The sequence below is a fragment of the Phascolarctos cinereus genome, unplaced genomic scaffold (assembly GCF_003287225.1).
Source record: "Phascolarctos cinereus isolate Bilbo 61053 unplaced genomic scaffold, phaCin_HiC Scaffold_9;HRSCAF=440, whole genome shotgun sequence".
Classification (NCBI taxonomy): Eukaryota; Metazoa; Chordata; class Mammalia; order Diprotodontia; family Phascolarctidae; genus Phascolarctos; species Phascolarctos cinereus.
The window spans coordinates 130,800,855-130,820,347 of NW_027556402.1; the positions used below are offsets into that span (position 1 = coordinate 130,800,855).

A 19,493-nucleotide genomic window follows, 5' to 3' on the forward strand; every position below is an offset into this window, starting at 1 on the left:
AAGACATTATGTACAGTGTTGCAAGTTACACAAAGAAGTCCCAGTTCCTGCCTTGAGGAACCTCTGGTCTACTAGAGAGATAAAAATAACCAAATAATTATAACACAAGGTAAAGAGAGGCAGTATGATGAGAGAGATAACAGTGGTCACATTTACCAATGACAATTGAAAGATGTAAAAGATACAAAACCACTAATCATTTATTAAGTCCTTATTGTGTGCAGAAGACTCTATTGTGTGGTTAAATTTATGTGACTATCAATATTACTTTTCTTTTTAAGCCTCCTTGTAGATACAGACAATACTTGATATTTGTCTTGATAAAATTTCATCTAGGATGATCTTCATCTTTGGAATTATGACATTTCAAGCAGTTTTCTAGATAATGTTTCCGAGACCTCTTTACAACAGAAAGAAAATAAATGCTTTTTGAATGCAATTTAAAGGGAATTTTTCAAAGAGCTATATTAAGGTATAACATTTTGCTTCATCCACATCCCTTTCTAGTGGTTTCTGAATGAATCTGACTTTTGGCCATAAACTTAATATTCAAATAAAAGTATGTTTAAAATGTCCTGTTCTTGTTTTGTATTTTAGACTCAAGGAAAAAAATCTGTTTGCTCTGGGTCCCATTAAGGATTCCACATCAACATACACCATGTTGGGGAAGACCATCCTGTGTCTGGCTCTTCATATGACTCTGCTGGGAACAGTCCTTGGGGGGAATGTTCTGATTTGGCCAATGGAAGGTAGTCACTGGCTTAATATCAAAGTAATTTTAGGGAAACTGATAGAAAACCAGCACAATGTCACAGTACTTGTTGCTTCTGGAGCACTCTTCATTGTCCCTACTACTGATTCCCCTTTGAAGTTTGAAGTGTATAAAGTATCCTTTGGAAAGGAAAAAATAGAGAGTGTCATCAGGGATTTTGTTCTCACATGGCTGGAAAATAAGCCCTCTCCAACAACCATGTGGCGTTTCTACTCAGAAATGACCACAGTCATTCACGAGTTCCACCAGGTGTCTAGAGCAATCTGTGATGGTGTGCTTACCAACCAGAAGTTAATGGAGAAGCTGCAGAAGGGCAAATTTGATATCTTGATCTCAGATCCGGTATTCCCCTGTGGTGACTTGGTTGCTCTTAAGCTGGGAATCCCATTCATTTACTCCTTGAGATTCTCTCCAGCCTCCACAGTGGAAAAACACTGTGGGAAAGTGCCCTATCCTCCTTCCTATGTTCCTGCTGTCTTGTCAGAGCTCACCGACCAGATGTCTTTTAGTGACAGAATAAGAAACTTCATCTCCTACCATTTGCAGGACTACATGTTTAATACTCTTTGGTCACCATGGGACTCCTACTATAGCAAAATTTTAGGTAAGTTGCACTTTCAGTTTTCATATTTGTATCCTGATTCAAGAAGATGTGAGATTCTTTTGAATTTCTCTTTTTGGTTCTCTGTGGTGGTCAGTGAAGATGTGGAAAAGAGCTGTGATCAGAAGGAGCCATGCTGGCTCTTACCAGACTAACTCTATTTCCTTCTTTGACAGGGTTGCTATGCTTGTAGAGCAAGAGATTGTTTTAGATAGAATTTGTCTGGATGTTAGCTAAGCCTTTGACAAAGCCTCAAATTCTGTTCTTGTGGTCAAGATAGAGATGTGCCTGCTAGGCAACTGTAGAGTATGAAGTGTATTTGGAACTGGTTGGATGGTAAGACTTGAAGAGTAGTCGTTAGTGACCCTATTCTGTGAATCATTTTTAACAATAACATGGATGAAGACAAATCACACAAAGCTTGAGAGGATTTCTAACACATTGAGTGGCAGACTCAGGATTCAAAAAATCTTAATCAACTAGAAGATTGGGTCAAATCTGATACAATGAGATGTAAGAAGGTAAATATAAAGTGCTATGATTGGCTCCAATAGTCAACTTTGTAAATACAAGGTGGCAGAAATGTGTCTAGTTGGTAGTTTGGCAGAGGAAGACTCAAGGGTTTTAGTGAGCACAAGCTCAGTGTAATTCCAGAGTATGACATGGAAGCCTAGAGAGACAATGCAATATAAGGTTTCTTGAACAATAGGGATTTTATGTGGAGTGAGAGAAGTAATCATCCCACTGTAATGGTCAGACCACATCTGGAGAATTGTGTTCAGTTGCATGTGCCACAGCTTAGGAAGGGAGTTGATAGGTTTAACAGCTATCAGAGGGAGGGTAACCAAACTAGTGAAGGGCCTCATAATCATTAGCAAAGTTGACAAAAAAGAAAAATGACAAATGCTGGAAGGGTTATGGGAAACAAAGGTACATTAGTGCACCTGTTGGTGGAACTGTGAACTATGGAAAGTAGTTTGCAACTATCCTCCATAAGGTATTAAACTATGAATACCCTTTAACCTAATGATACTACTATTAGGCCAATAACCCCAGAGGAAAAGGACTCATAAATTACATATAAAACCAGACAGAGAGACATATATATCTCAGCTCTGTTTGCTGTGGCAAAGAATTAGAAACTGAGGGGATCACCACTGATTGCAGAGTGACTGAGCAAATTATAGCTTATGAATGTGAAAGAATATTATTGTGCTATAAGAAGTGATAAAGGGGATGATTTCTGAGAAACCTGAGAAGACATATATGAATGAATGCAAAGTGAAGTGAGCAGAACCAGGAAAACAGTTTATATATTATTGCTGGAAAATAATCAACTGTGAAAGATTTGGTTCAAAATGTGACAGAGTACTCATGATGAAACAGAATACATCTTCCTGATAGGTGATAGATTCAGAAAGTAGATTAAGATTGTGTGTGTGTGTGTGTGTGTGTGTGTGTGTGTGTGTGTGTGTGTGTGTGTGTGTACATAGCCAACCTAGGAACTTGTTTTGCCTGATTATAGATATTTATAACAAGGGTTTTGTTTTACCTGTTTTTTTCAGTTGGGGAAGAGGGAGGGGAAAGGAAAGATGGATCTTCATTTAACAATAAGATTTAATTAAGATAATACTTTTTTAACATCAAATAATTCAAACTACTTAACTTTTGGCAAACTCTTGGAGACTCATTTTCCTCAAACAATTCATTATTCTCATTTCCAGATGGTCAAAGGTAAACTAAAGATATATTCTTATTAACTGAAGTAACTGAATTAACTGAAAAATTTATTCTCTTAATCTAATAATTACCCTAATCTGGTCATTATAGATCAACCAAAGTCCCCTTGCCCCCCCTCAATTGTGCCCTATATTTCAAGAAAGAGTCATTTCCTGGGTTGGGTTCAGGAGTGTACTGGAACCAGATCTCAGGGGAAGGAGTGGCAGAGAGATCTGCTGATTATTCAATTTTCAGTGTGAGCATTTACCTCTCAGAAACTGGCAAATGCTAGAAATCAGGACTTAATTTGTTGTTTGGTGATTGTCTAAAGAAAGTGATGGAGAAAATGTATCTTGTTGGGCATAAAGTAAGTGCCAAGAGTAGTTAGGTTCTATTCTCTTTTTTGTATAGAGTGTATACCAAGGATGTCATCTTTGTGATGAAGTAACAAGTTTATAGACCCCGAGAAAATCTGAAAATGTTGCTATTTTTGCAAAAGTGTGAGTCAAAGAATAAAATATAGTTAATAAAAATTTTAGCATACATGGGAATTCTGTTTCCATGTTTCTTATGAAAAAGCCCTTCCATAGAAGACCCAATAATGATATTCATTTTCATGACATGAATAATTCTAAACGAAATTTTTGTTGTATCTCATGTAAAGTTTAATTTGTGATTTCTAAAATAATTTTGTTGTGTTGTTAGTTAAAGTAAACCAGAGAATGGAATATTGAAACTGTCTTCAGATTTCAGGATTCCTTTCTTTTAAACTCCAGATACAATAGCTCTTCCTCAAAATTAGAATAACTTTTCAACTATGTATAAAATAAATCATAAGTACAACTTAAGATCAGATCAAATAAAATGCATTTCAATTATTGATATAACCTTACAATAATATTTTCATATTAAAAGTTAAACTACACCTTAGTTTTGAGGCATTGATCTCAACTTTGGAGAATTAGCTCTTGGAGGTATGATTATCAGGGAATATAGTCTTGCAAAGAAAACTTGAGTAGAAACTATATGTTTGGACAAGAAAGAGCAAAGAAATGTGGTCATTAGCAGTTAAAATAAAGAAGAATGTATTCAGTGGCTAATATGTGCATGGTATAGGGGATACAAAGACTGAAAGGAATTTACTTTCTTCAGAGGGAAAACAGCAGGTACACAGATAACAACAAAAGTAATAATAGCTAGCATTTGTATAACACTTTAAGGTTTGCAAAGTGCTTTACAAATATCTAATCTCATAGGCTGTAATTTGGGGTGAGGGTACAGAGCATTTACAACTGGTGGAATCAGAAATAGCCTTGGGAGGCAGGAGAAAAAAGTATTTAGTCAAGAGAACAGCAACTTGACTAGCTTCTCTGAAGAGAAGTGTGTGTGAGGACAGCCATGGCTCGGGATCACTTCTGGTCAGCAATAGTGGGCCTGGCTTCCAGAAACAGCATGGGTCCTTCAATCTTCCTCCACTCAGCTGTCTGATGTTCTTTATGAGGTGAAAGTTCCTGATGCTTTAGGTGAAAGTTGGTGAGGTGAAATTTCTTGGGGTCTAGTCTGCTTCCCAATGGAGCTGCCCTCAGGGCCTACTGCTTATAGATTCACTGGAATCAGCCAGGAGGTACCTTCACTTCACTCAGGCCCAAACAAACCTTAGGCCCTGGAGGCCCTGTCTTTTCTGAGCTCCTCTCAAGTTGTCTTAGGAGGACAGTTGCTTTACTCCTTTATTTTTGCTGCTCTAGGTTCATTTTGTGGTGATTTTCTGTCTGTTTGTGGAGGAAATCTGGAGAGCTTGGAAATTTCTGACCTATTCTGCCATCTTCTCAGATTGCCCCTTGGTTTGAGCTAAATCTAAAGGGGTTTTAAAAACCAAACAAGAGCATTTGTGTTTTACCTGCGAGCCAATAGGAAGCCAGTGAACTTTTCTTATGTAGGGGAGTCACATGGTCAGATCTATTGTTGAGGAATATGAATTTGACAGTTGTGTGGAGAATGAATTGGGAGGGGGCAGGCTGGATATAGGGAAATCAATTAGGAGGCTATTTCTGTAGTCTAGGCAAAAGGTGATGGAGACCTGAATTAACTGGTTGTCAGTGAGGAGGGGATATTGGGAAGATAGAATTAAACTATTTAGCAACTAACTGGAGGGGAGTGGGAGAAAAGACTAAAGGATGCACTTGAAGAATTGTTATAATGTGAGCTGTCACAGCAGGGTCTGTTTTATCTTTATCTTTGTATCTCCAGCTTGCCTGGAACAGTGCCTGGTACTTAATAAAAACTTATTGGTTGATTACTCTCAGGTTGTGAATTTGGATGAGTGGAATGCTGGTCATTCCATGGACAGAAAAGGAAAAGTTAGACGAAGGTTGGCTATAGGGGAAGAACTGGGAGGCTCTGTTTTGGATTTATTTAGTTTGAGATGCCTATGGGACATTTCATTAATGATTCTAACCCACAGGAAGGGCCAGTGCATCATCTGAGTGGATCTCTGACCTCCCTGGCTCATTATGCAGAAAATCTGGAACCATCCCTATAGAGCATGAGTCATTGTGTAGTGACCTCACAAACAGTGAACCAAACCAAAATGTGCAAAGTTTTTCTTACAGGTTGAAGAAAGAAAATAGAGCTCATAACAGAGCTCACGGAAACTAATAACACCTGTCAGTAGGTAGCCCTCCTTCAGAGACTAGACGACTTCATTCATAGCCTTATACTAGTTCAGGTCCCCAGCAAATACTGCCTCTTGTGGTGCCTCCAAATATGCCTCAGAATGTGGTTTCCTGAAGTATCAATTGGTATGAGCCAACCTCCCTGTCTTTTTCTTTCTACATTTTCTTGGCTATTCTGTATTGAACACTTTCCCCTGCAGTTCTTTATCATGCCCAGCAGGTGGCACCATTAGCCCACTTTTGAAAATAAAGATTCCCCCCCCCCCCCTTTCCAATTGGGTCGTACAACAGACAAATTCTTTGGGGAATATTTTTTTTTTTTAGGAGTGGTGGGAGGCAGCTTGTCTTTGCATGACCAGTCCAGGTAGGCTCTATTCAGAGGCCTATGTCTTGCTTAAATGAAATATGTAAAGCCTGTTGCAAACCTTAAAACGCCGTATAAAGATTTTGTTGTTATCATTTCAGTCATGTACAACTCTCCATGATCCCATTTGGGATTTTCTTGGCTAAGATATTGGAGCGGTTTGCCATTTCTTTCTCCAGCTCGTTGTTGTTATCAGTATCCATGAGGGCCTGCCAACATCTATTTTCCCACCCAGTATTAGCCATAGGCTGGGACACATAATCTAGGCACATCCCTGCCTCAGCCTTCCAACACCAACTTGGATATGAGGGCTCAAAGTCTGACCTTTTGTTCCCCCTCAGGTAAAAGAGCAGAATCATCCACAGGATGTTTGGAAACCTGGGCGCTTTCTTTTTTTTTTGGCAGGGCCCCTGTCTGTGTAATCAATTTGATTAAAAATATATTCCAGCATCCATGGGCCCATGTGATATATATTGATTTATTGATGATGGTTTAGAATAATCAGCTTTTCACAGATGACACCAGTTCTTTGTCACTACGAAAAGAGCTGCTGCAAAGTTTTGTACATATGGGCACTTTTCCTCTTTTTTTGATCTTTTTGGGGATGGACGCCTTGTAATGGTATCCGTGGTTCAAAGAGTATGCATATTTTAGTAACTTTTGGGACGTAGTTTTGAATTGCTTTCCAGAATGACTGAGCCTAAGTAGTGTTAAAATAAGTCAGAGTTGCGGCAAGTGGGGAGATGGAGTAGAAGGTTAAGGGATATATTGTTATTCATTCAGAACAAGGCGCAGCACGACTGGGGGAGAGGGACGGGAGAGTGGTGCTCATCACGACTAGGGCCACCGAGGTCCCTCTGCAGGGGCAGACTCTGCACCGATATCTTTAGCTGTTGCTGAGGGCTACAAACACAGGCTACGGATGCTGCTCGTACACTGAGCGCGCCCCACCTTCCCCTTCGCGGGCTGCAGCCACCCGTATTTATGGAGGCGAGATGGAGAGCTCTGTAGTCAGCTTGCTGCTGAAGACCGCAGCTGCGGTGCTGAGAAGCTTCACAGCCACCCTGCACAGCTACCAGGACGCTGTGGCCGCCAGCACTCTCTGGACCAGGCAGGTGTGGAGTTCACCACCTTGACTTATCACCCAGGCGCTCAGCCCTCTCGGCTCCTGGGCTATGTTTTACCCAGCTGTAGCTGGGTCGGATTTTTATGTGCGTGCTTCTGGAATACCTGAGGGTAAGAACTAGTCCTCTGGACTCTGGGCTCTGGACTTTGGACTCAGGAGGCTCTTTTTTTATAACAATGGTGCCAAAAAGGGCTTTCTTCTCTGGTTAAGGACTGAGCTCCTAAGGCATTTATAATTTCTTTTTTTTTTTTGTCTTGACAGTGGGGTTAAGTGACTTGTCCAGGGTCACACAGCTAGTAAGTGTTATGCGTCTGAGGCCGGATTTGAACTTAGATCCTCCTGAATCCAGGGCTGGTGCTTATAATTTCCTTTAAGTTGGGGATAGAACCCTCAGCTGTAATTGATCATACTCAGAGGGCTCTGGAGAAATTGTCATCAGGTTGTTGTGGCCAACATCCTTGAGTCTAGATGGTCTTATATGGATTTTCTAACCAATGACTTAGAATCACAGTTGTCTCTCTCAAATGAAGAAATGGGAAAAGATATGAAAATAGAAGAAAAAAGACTGTGAGTAATCTACAATCTTGACACATAACTTTTATAGATGAGGAAAACTGAGGCAAAGTGCTTGTCTATCAAATCAGAAGTTGTGAACTGGCCAGTGGCTTTGATAAGAGGGTGATTCAGAGCAGCAGAAGGAATCTTTTGTTTTCATAAGGAAAAAGAAAAACCTGTAGGAAGGTAAAATGATGTTGGGGCAGAAAGTGAATGAATAATTTCAAAATGTTTTTTTTCCTTTTAGTTGTTATTTGATGCTTATTAAAAAGAAAAATGAAGGCCTGCCAATTTTAGTTTATATTTCTAAACTTACCACTTCAAGTAGGAAAAGGAATAAAGAGAATATAGTTCTCATTTTCTTTCAAAAATGTACTATAAGCTTAATAACAATCTCAGCAAATAAAATCAGTGTCAAAGGAATGAAAGCCCAAATAAAACAATGAAGTCCAAGGTATTTTTATTTTGATGAAAATATGTCTATATATATGTATACTTTAATAAGTAAAAAAATCTATTAGGCAAAGTCAAAACTACAATAAATCTACTAATTTGAAGATATGTGGTAATTATATTATAATCTTAAAAACTTATTTTTTTAATTTTTTTAATGGAGAAAAATGGCAGACACAAATGTCAAATTTTACTAATGATTTTTGTTAGAAAAAAAGGAAAATTATGAGCATTATGGTATTTTATTCTCTGTGTACCCCTGCTCTATCAAATCTTTGATTTTGTTCATTCTTTCTACTGTTCTTCCCTGATATCCTGCCTTTGATGTTTACCAATTCTGTGACTTTGGGCGAGTCTATCAACCTCTAGAGAAAATTCAGTTTCCTTATTAGCAAAATGAAAGGATCTTACTGGATGGCCAGTGCCAGTCTTTCTAGATTTGGATCTATGATTTTATGATCCTATTATTCTATGTTTGTCGGGAAAACCAATATAAAATAATTAAATAGAGTGAAACAATCAGCAAATGTTTCTTGAATGCCTAGTATTTGCAAAACAAACTCTAGGCACTGTGCAGGACACCATCCTTCAAGAACTATGGCTCTCTCTACCAGCATAGATCATAATTCCTTAAAGGATGAATTTTCATGAATTCTTGTGGCTGAAGCAATTGATGATGACCAGCATTCTAAGTTGCCATCTGATGCTTCTCTGAATTGGTTTGGCTGGTTCTTAACAGACAAAGTTACCTGTGAGACACGATCTGGTGCTATATCTGTACTCGATATCATTCTGCCAGATCTTGCATTTAGTTGGCATAACCTAAAAGAACTCAGAGGCATCTCTATGCCTAGTGTAGCATCAGAGTAAGAGTTTAGTGGTATCCCAATACCAATAACTGGGTCCTTGTCTTGTTCTGCCATGCCTCAAAATCTATCTTTTTAACATAATTTGTATCCTCTGAGAGGAGCTGTCCTCTCAAAAAATGGCTTTATGTCCTGGACCACAGTCTTTCTGTCTCACTAACTGTGACCAAACATTCTGGATACTGCCTACTTGTCTTCATGATAATCTATCTCCCAACCACCTGCTTTGATGTCATGCCCACTTTCAGAGGGATGCCTACCTGATGCACACCATTGTATTTCCATGATACCAACCACTTGCCTACCTAAAGCTCTGCTTACGGCTTTCTATCGTATTCTCCTCATGCTTCGTGCACTTGTTCCAGATTCTTCCTAATGACCACACCTGGGAATTTCCTGGATCATCTGCCCACTCTAGTGGTGATCTCATTTCTCAGAAAGCTACTGACAAAAATCAACATGTCACTAAGTTAAGAAGATGCTTATGAAATGGTTAAAAATTTGGAGATAACTTTGCTGTTGTTGTAATTACTGAGGTCAACTTTCAGTGCTCGATTCTTTCTCAGTGTGCCTACAAGTTTCTCAAAGAAGTTATGAGAATTCCAATGCCTATCTTTCCTAAAATTTCTTCCATTTTTTTCCAACAGGTAAGAATTTTTTTCTTTTCACAACTTAGATATGTATATCATTCCATTTTTTCAAGTTCATTAACGCCTTTTGGTTTTATACTATAATCATTTTTTCAAAGTTGTTTTAATTTGCATCTCATTGCTAAATAGTAAGGTTAAACAGATTTCTAATGATTTAAAATGTTTTTATTTTTATGAACTTGACAAAAATCAACAAATAGGGATATTTCCTTATTCAAAGAACAGAAAAAGAAGATTGTATATGACACCATGAATGAATGAAGCATCTTTTAAGAACTTACTATGTGCAAAGCACTGTGCACACAAAAAAGAAAAGCAAGACAGTTTCTGCTTTAAAGAATCTCACATTGTAACATAGGAGACAATGAGAGGTTTCAGCTACAAGTCAGATGAAAAGGTCCCATGGTCTATAGGGCACAGTAGTACAGCAGATGTTAATGCCTTAATGTCATTTGAGCAGATAAAATCATATCTATTTGTGATGTTGAAACATTTTTTGGTGCCAAGAACTTTGATGAGAAACACTTTCTTTTCTGGGTGATCAGTAACTTTGACTACAGCAGTAGCAGGACCATTCGCCAGGCTGCATGTAGTTGTGCAGGTTGCATGGGGGTTGCTTTCCAAGATGATGGCTATGGACACTGGGCTGGATCTGGTTCAATGCTTTGTACATAATAGGTTCTTAATCAATGTTTGTGAATTGAATTTCTGAACTAAAAGCTTACTTAGTTTTGGTTTGGTTTGGTTCACCAAAAAATTCCTTCCCCTATGAGCAGGCAGTTTTCAATGGAAGAAATTCAAGCTGTTAATAATTTCATAAAATGTTCAAATAATTAGAGAAATGTAAATTAAAACAACTTTGAGGCTCCACCTCACACATATCTTACTGATAAAAATAACACAAGAGGAAAGTTACAAATATTGGAAGGACTGTGGGAAAACAAGTATACAAGTGAACTATTGGTAGAGAATGAATTGGTTCAGCCATTCTGATAGGCAATTTGGAAATATGTTCAGAAAATAACCAAAATATTCATGTGTTTTCACTACTAGTCCTATATTCCAAAGAAGTCAAGGAAAGAAAAAAAACTACAGCAGCTCTTTTCATGGTAGCCAGAAATTGGAAAGCAAGGGAATGTCCTCTTATTTCAGAAACAGCTAAACGAATTGTGTTATGTGAATGTAATGAGATATTACTGTGCCATAAGAAATGATGAAATAGATAATCTCAGAGGAAACTGGGAATACATCTATTAACTGATTCAGAAAGAAGTAAGCAGAACTAGGAAAACTATAGAGAAAAACAACCTTAAAATACTTTAGAACTCTGATCAATGCAATGAAAAACTACTGTCCAAAAGGATGAAGATGTGAAACACATGATTTACCTCTTGACAGAGATGTGATGAAATTAAAATGCACAAGGAGACCTACATTTTCTAATAGGGCTAATTGGAGAATATATTTTGCTAGACTATACAGCTATGTATGGAAGTGAATGCTTTGTTTTTCAAGTTTTGCGTTGTTTGTTTTTTTAAATTTGATCAAAAATGGGAAAGTAGTAGGGAGAACAGGTTTTTTTAAAGAAAAAAAACATTTCTTAATTGAAAAATAGAAAAAAAAACTTTTTAAAGTTCATTTCCTTTTGCCTTCCTGAAAATACAAATAATAAAAACATAGTGTCCCTTGTTCTCAAGTTACTGGGATAAAAATCTTTGATATTTGATCATGGGAGAAAAGTAAAGCTTTTACATGATGTTCTGAATCTCTGATATATTCAAGATCATGTTTCTTATCAAATTACCCTCTTCCTAGTCAGGATCACTATTTAAGGTTGACTTTGCCAAAGCTCTGTTTTCTTGTTGATGCCTCACGGACAGGATAACTTCTACTGGAAAGATCAAGTAAGAACCTCTGAAACAATGTCCTACGAAGGAAAGGGTAGTGCAATATTGTATAGAGGTAATTTAATGGACAAATGAAATAAAATTGTAAAGCAAGGAGATAGTGCTATAGTGGAAAGTATATTCACTGGATTTGGAGTCAGAGGAATAAGGTTTTGAAACCTAGCTTTGCTGTTTACCTGGGGGACTTTGGGGAAGTCACTCACTCTCTGGATCTCAGTTTCTTCATCTGTGGAAAATTACGCATGGAATGGGGTTTTCTAGATCACCTCTGAGGTCCTTTTTGGCTATAAATCTATTGTCTTATGACCTTGTAGTCTTCATTTCTCTTGCTTAAATATTCTAAGTGACTTTATGGTGATTAATGAATTTTATTTTCCTAGCATATGTCTGGAATGGTTATTGAATAAATGGACAGGCAGAGGGATATTTGCTGTTGCTTCTTTACAGTGAAGTCCCTTAATCTCTATTACTTGCTAAGGTTTGGGCATGTTGCTTTTAGATGGCAGTCACAACAGCATAGTATCACATTTTGGGAATATTTATGTATTATATTTTCATAATTTTTTCTACAACTTCATTGTTCTAAAAATATTTTTAACCTTCAGTTTTCATTTTCAAGAGGGTGGTACTACAATTCTATGAATCATTGTAGATATGAACCTCTCTTTGAACTTCACCTTCTTCCTTTGCACATGCACAGACTTGAAATATGTTATTTACGTAGTGTTGGAGAGATAAGATATATCCTCTTATCTCATGCTGCTCTGGGAGGACCTATATGATGGTGATTGTATCTGCCCTCTTTTGCTATAGAGATGTATAAAGAGTTACTAAGGAAAGTGAGGTTATTCATTCTGGGAAAGACCTTAAGATCATGGAATCCAGAGCTGGATAGATCCTTAGAGATTATCTAACCTCTCCCTTCCGCATTTTACAGATGACAAAACTGAGGCCCAGAGTGATTGAGTGACTTGCCTGAGGTCACATTGGAAGTATATTGAAGAGCTAGGATTCTAACCCATGACCTTTGATTATAATTACAATAGTCTTTCCATTGTATATGTGTGTATATATATATATATATAAATTGTGTATAATATTACATATGATATATAACACACTATATATGTTCTAGTATATACTTATATCTATAATTATTTTCAAATGTCTGAGGAGAAACAAAGGACTATATGTAACCAGTTTTCGCTAGTTTTCCCTGAGGAAGAACAAAAGGAAAGAGGCTTAAACGTAAAGAAGTTATGACAAAGAAAAATTGGTCATTTTTTTAAAAATCATGATCCACCCTCATTTATTCAATCATCTAGTGGGCGGGTGAGGTGTACAGTGTAGTTTTGACTAGCGTGTCTTTGGGTAAGTTATTGTTCCTCAGAGGCTAGGGGCCAAGAGAATTGACTTGCAGCTGGAGACTGTGCATGTGTCTGTTATGTTGAGTTACTTAGCTGGGAGTTTCTTTCTGCTCTTAATATCAGCCGAGAAATGACCTTTCCTGAATCCCATGCTTTCCAGTTTAAAACTGAGCAGGTAAATTGAATTGGTGGTTTTCCAAATAGAAGTCACCAAGAGTATGAGGATGTTCAGGGAGAGTGTGTTTTGTCATTCTAGCACTGGTAATCACCTTTATAATCCGAAGTTGCAGGTTTCTCCCCTACTCTTCCCATCCCACTAAGAAAAGAAAACATTTAATCGATTTCTACATAAATAACCATGAGACTTCTCACTTATGCTTTGTGGAATTTATGAGACTAAAACATGTTGCAAATATGCCAAATTAAATTGGCATAATTAGTAATAACATTAGCTATAATATTGATAGCTATAATAAAATGCACATAGGGCTAACTATACACCAGTACACATGATAATTTATGGGCTAACTGTGCTAAGTGCTTTACAATTATTATCTCATTTGATCCTTACAACAAACCTGGGATGTATGTGCTATTCTTCTTCTTCTCATTTTATGGATGAGGACACAGAGGCAGATGGAGGTGAAATGACTTGTCCAGGGACATACAACTAGTAAGCATCTAAGTCCAGATTTGAACTCGGGTCTTCCTGACTCCAGGTCCAGCACTTTATCTACTGTACCACCTAATTAGCAAATTCCCTCAAAGCCTAACACTACATGGAGGCATTATGTATATAGTGAGTGCTTTGTTTACAGCTTGTGCTCAATAAATATCTGTTTCTTGGTTGACAGATTAAATGTGTTATTTAAAAGAATCAAACAACCACGGAATATGTCATTGGCTACACCCAGCCCAGTGTCATCTGCAGCCATCCAGGCAGTCTGGCAGTCAGCTTATGAGAAAACACCAGTTGGAGCTTTCTGTTCTGTGGGCATTTGTTTGAAAAGCGTCACTTTGTAGTATCCCAAAAAGAGAGCCATAGACCCAGATCTATATTACCAGTTCAATATGTAATTCTGTGTAGTTATTCAATGAACTGAGAGAAACAGAGAACTTTACCAGCTGCCTGCTGAAAAGGGGATAAATCAGCTCTATTCATTTTCCTATGTGTGTTGGAGTTCTGCTGCCCTAGGGGGTCAGTAATGGAGAGGATATTAACTCCATCATCCTCTCTCTCAGACTCTGTACTTCTGTGATGTTGACAGGGAGACAAATACAAAACTTAGTTACTAAACGGAACTGCTAAAAGATGTGGAGAGATAAGAAATAGCCAAAATGGATGTTTCCCCTTAATTTAATATGCATTAATAAAGCATTGTTGCTTTTCTGAGAGAGTGAATTAAAGGACAAATAGAAGCAAGTGAAATGTTAAACGGTAAAAGAAGGCTCAGGTTAAAAGCATAAGCCAAGGATCCAGAATCTATGGCCTGCTTTCCAAAGATAATGTTCAAGTAGATTTTGTATGGCATGATGGTGGACTAATACTACCTTGTCTCTTCTGTTGTTTTTCAAAGTAGATGCAGAAACTTAACTCTTCCAAATCCTTCCTTCAATTTAGTTGGGCCATGGTCCCCCCCATCACTGTACATTTTCCTATCCTGGAATGAAGTTCAGAGGTTGCCACCCGGATATCCTATTTTTAAAAGATTGCCAATCAAAGGCAGCTAGGTGGCACAGTGAATAGAGCACTGGCCCTGGAGTTAGGAGGACCTGAGTTCAAACCTGGCCTCAGACACATAACACTTACTAGCTGTGTGACCATGGGCAAGTCACTTAACCCCATTGCCCAACCAAAAAAAAAAAGATTGCCAACCCATGGTTTGAATGAAAATAGTATGAGCTCTGATTTATATAGCATTTTCAAATTGTTGTTAAGTTGTTTTTCAGTTGTGTTCAACTCTCCGTGACCCTGTTTTGGGATTTTCTTGGCAGAGTTACTGGAGTGGTTTGCCATTTCCTTCTCCAGCTCATTGTACAGATGAAGAACTAGGCAAATAGGCTTAAGTGTCTTGCTCAGGGTAACACAGAATCTGATGCCAGATTTGAACTTGTGAAGATGAGTCTTCCTGATTTCAAGCCCAGTGTTTTAGCCATTGTGCTACCTAGTTGCCTACTTTCAGGTAGGTAGTGAAAATTTAATTATCTTCATTTTACAGATAAGGAAACTAAGGTTCTGAAAGATTGACTTGCACAAAATTATGCAGTTAGGAAGTATCAAAAACAAAAGTGGATTAAGTGGTTGCTTAAAAACAACAACAACAAAAAAAAGAAAGTCCATAAAGAAAAGCACAAAGTCTTGCATTTACTTTAATTCAACATTCATTTGTTGAACACCTAATACATATAGGTCCCATAAAAATCAATTACATAACTAGAAGATGACTTAGCTTTACAGAAGTTCATGTGAAAAGCACTTAGGATTTATAAGTGACCACAAACACCAGAGGAGCCAACAGTGTGACTTAACTTCTAATAAAATACTCATCCAAGTTTAGAAAGATAGCGTCTTAGCAAAGAAAGGTAAGAGAGCAGGCTCTGCATTGGTCAGACCATAGCTGACGTAATATGTTATTTTCACCAACCTAAAAGCTAATGGTGAAGCCAGATAGATGGCAGCTAGAAGTTGAGATATTCACAGTTTGTCCTATGAGGCATTGTTGTGGGAATTAGGAAATTTTAGCCTGATAAAGAAAAGGGTAGAACATGATAACTCTTCAGATTTATTATGTGAAAGACAGGGTAGACTTGTGATGCACTCTTATTCAAGAGGAAAAAAAAATGGGACCAGTAGATAGAAGGTACAGGCAGGTGGATTTCAGTTGAATGTAAGGAAGAATTTTCTTACAGTTAGTGTTGTCTGATGAATGGAATAAGTTGCCTCAGTGTAGGAGCCTCTCAATTACTGGTTTGAGAGAACTCAGATCTGAAGGAACTTATTCCAGCTGTCTCATTTCACTGATGAGGAAAAGGTGCAAAAGCAGAGGCTGTTATAGAAGGGACTCTTGCCTTTGGATAGAGGTTTGACTCCGTGATGTCTTAAAGACGTCTTCCAATTCTAGGATTTTCTAGTGGTAATGTTGATGAAAAGTATGGGCCCAGGCAATGTAACAGCTGCAGTTCTTGGGGAGCCTTAAAGGATAAGGGACTTCCAGGTGAGGGTATTTCATGGAATGTTGGGTTGCAAGGCAGAATCCATTTGGAAATTTTCATGTATAGAAATAAGAATTTATTTATGTCACTTAAAAAAATTAGAAACTCAGAGAGCTTTATATAAAATTCGGGAGGAGGTATTACACATTCTTCAGTAACTATGTATTTCCCAAATAGGGAATAAATAAAGCGTTGAAATGTTTTCTCTGAGGCTTTTAATCTCCTGAGCCTTCTACCTCAAAGTAAACAATGAGTACAGGGAAAAGAGAATTTGACTCCAGTGCTTTTAAAAAAAGGATTTGAAATCAGCCTAAATATCAGTTTCTGTATTTTTAATGATGTATAATTTTTTTAAAAAAAAATTTAGATCTGTGAACAAAATTTGGACCTATAGCAGCCCTTGGTGGGACTGATTCTGCAGCTGATCAGCAAGGAGGCTTTAACCTGATCCATTTTTCTAACCTGGGAGACAGTTCATCCCTGCTTAGGCAGCCTAGTGGCCCTCTGGCCCTGGGGAATTACAATATTGGTGTCAGACAGTGCTAACACTCAATGAGCCTTAGCATTATGGCACTCAGAATTCTAGAACTCAAATGATCCACCAGGATCAACCTCTCCAGCAGCAGGGACCATAAGTCTGTGCTGCCATGACTGGCAATTTATATCTTTTCAAATAGATGTCATCTTGCACATCTAGGGATATTTAGTTTGGAGAATGGAGGTGTGGAAGGGGGTGTGGTAGCTGTTTTCAAGTACTTGAATGGTTAGAATTAAAGTGTTGAAAGGGATCTCAAAGATCAACTAGTTGACCTCTAGTTGACCAAACTAGTGTGAAACCAAACCCAACCAAAGTGTGAAATGTCTACAATAGCTTTGACTAATCATTGATTTGAAGATACCTCCTTTACCATCACCATATCTAGTAATAGGGACAGCTCTAACAGGGAGAGTTTTTTTGCTTATAATGAACTGAAATTTGCCTCCCAACTGTCTAGTTACTCAGACTAATAACCTTAAAGTCACCTCTGACTCTTACCTTTTCTTATTGCCCTGTCCCACCCCCGCACCTACCAATAGCAAGTCAGTCCCAAATTATAGGGTCATGGTCACATAGATTTGGAGCTGGAAAGGGTCTGAGAGGTCATCAAGTCCAACCCCCTCCCTTATTTTACAGATGAATAAACTGAGATCCAGAGAGGTCAAGTAACTTTTCCAGGGTCACATAGCTAGTGAGTGTCTGAGGAAGGATTTAGAGTTAGGTCTTCCTGACTTTAAGTCCAGCACTCTAGCCACATCATTCAGAACTTTTTTATTCTATTGCACACACATTTTTAGTGATCTCTCCTTCCTCAAATAAGCTTGTATTTACTTGTTTGTGTGCAGTTGTGCCCAGGGGTGTGCTGGTAAATGCTTAACAACCAGCTCTCCATAAAAATGTGTGCCTAGGAAATTGTTTTAAGTTTAATCTGCATTATTAACATTTCCCTTATCACTTTCTGAAGTCTGAACAATCAACAAGCAATAAATCCAACCCTAATTTGTAGCACTTACTGATTTCTGAGATGTAAAAGTTCAGAATGAAAATTTAATGATGGGCTCCCAAGAATCTGACTCCAGCACAGACCCTGCTTTACCCCATCACTCTTCCTTAGGGAGTCATGCACTTAGTTTTTTCTTTATGTCACCAGTGCTCTTAGACATAGTAAGCACTGATAAATGTTCTTTGAGTTGAAATGAATAGAATTAATAAATTGTGATATCTGAGAGCAGGTCCAATCTGTTGTTCATTTTTTATATTTTCTGAAAAAAAAACTAGCTCAATTTACTTCACATTGTAGAGGGTCAGTTAATATTTGTTGAACTTGAAGATGTATTTTAATTTTAGTAGCTTTAGCTACCATGAATTGATGCAGTGAAGTTAGCAGCAGAACTAGAGGAGCAATTTATGCATCATCATTATAATCAAACATTTATATGGTATTTATTGTGTGCCAGACATTATGCTATTAAGTGCTTCTTATCTCATTTGTCCTTATAGCAACCTTGGGAAGTAGGTGCTATTATTTATAGCACCTTTTGATAGATGAGGAAACTGAGGCAAAGAGGTCAAGTGACTTGTCCAGGATTATACAGCTAGTAAGTGTTTGAGGTTCAATTTAAACTCAGCTCTTCCTGACTCCAAGACCAGTGCTCTATCCACTGCAATACTGGTGGAAGGGCAATGATGACAATATTGTTGCTGTTTGCCCTTCATTCTCAAAGAGGACCATGACATCAGAAAGATAATGCCAATGGCTTGCAAATGAATTGTATTTAAGTGAGGTAGGGCTGTGCAAAGTCACCAGACTCACTTTCTCCTCCAGAGCCATCTGGGTCCAGTGGCAACATATAAATCAGGACAACTGGAGAGGGCCCCCAGTGACAATAACAGTAACAATGACAATACTGTAAAAACAATAAATTTTTAAACTGTAAGAACCATGATCAATACAATGACTATTCATGGCTCTAGAGGACTAATGATGAAACATGCTGTCCATGACAGAAAGGCAGGAAATATATATGCCTATGCATCTATAAAATATACTGTATATAACCATTGAGAGAAATTTATTTTGCTTGACTATGAATATTTGTTCAGAGAAATTTTTTTTTTCTGATGGAGTTGGGGGTGGGAGGGAGATGAAATACATTTCTTTTAATTAAAAAAAATAGAGGTGGGAGGATACTACAAATGTGATTGCTTGCATTTTGAGATGAGGTCATTGTATTATTATTTTTACTTAACTCTTTTACTTTGCCATCAGAAAGCTCTTACAAAGTGGGAGTAATCTGTAAATGTATATAATGTAAAAACAGAACACATCAATAAATTTAAAAAAAAGATGTCTTAGATTAGAGACAAATTTTCGGAATGATAGCTTTTATGTACAATTTATATGGAGTTAAGTTCCTGAATAGCATATGTCTTCATCTTTTTGGTGACATGACCCAAACCCAAGCAGATGGCATAGTAAGAGAGAAGATTGAGCTTGGAGTAAGAAAAAACTAGATTCAAGTCTCTATTCTGACACATACTAATTGTGTGACCGTGAGTATGTCAATAACTTCTCCGTGCCTTAGTTAAACTCACATAGTTACAGATAAGTTGCTAAAGTGATGAAGAGATTTCCTAATGAAATTGCTGGTCCTCTTTCCCCTCACCCCAACACCAAAGGGGAGGGGAAT

The 19,493-nt window shown here is 37.8% G+C and overlaps 1 protein-coding gene across 2 annotated transcripts in view; it reads left to right on the top strand.

Annotated features, from left to right (window-relative positions):
• Positions 1-643: 643 nt before the first annotated feature.
• The window catches only part of LOC110199265 (UDP-glucuronosyltransferase 2A1-like), a 319,475-nt gene continuing 300,625 nt past the window's right edge, over positions 644-19,493 (top strand). For both annotated transcript variants that reach the window (XM_078148754.1, XM_078148748.1), the window contains exon 1: positions 644-1,376. In XM_078148754.1, the coding sequence (XP_078004880.1) occupies positions 659-1,376 (718 nt within the window). In that variant the 5' untranslated portion in view covers positions 644-658. The remainder of the gene's footprint in view (positions 1,377-19,493) is intronic.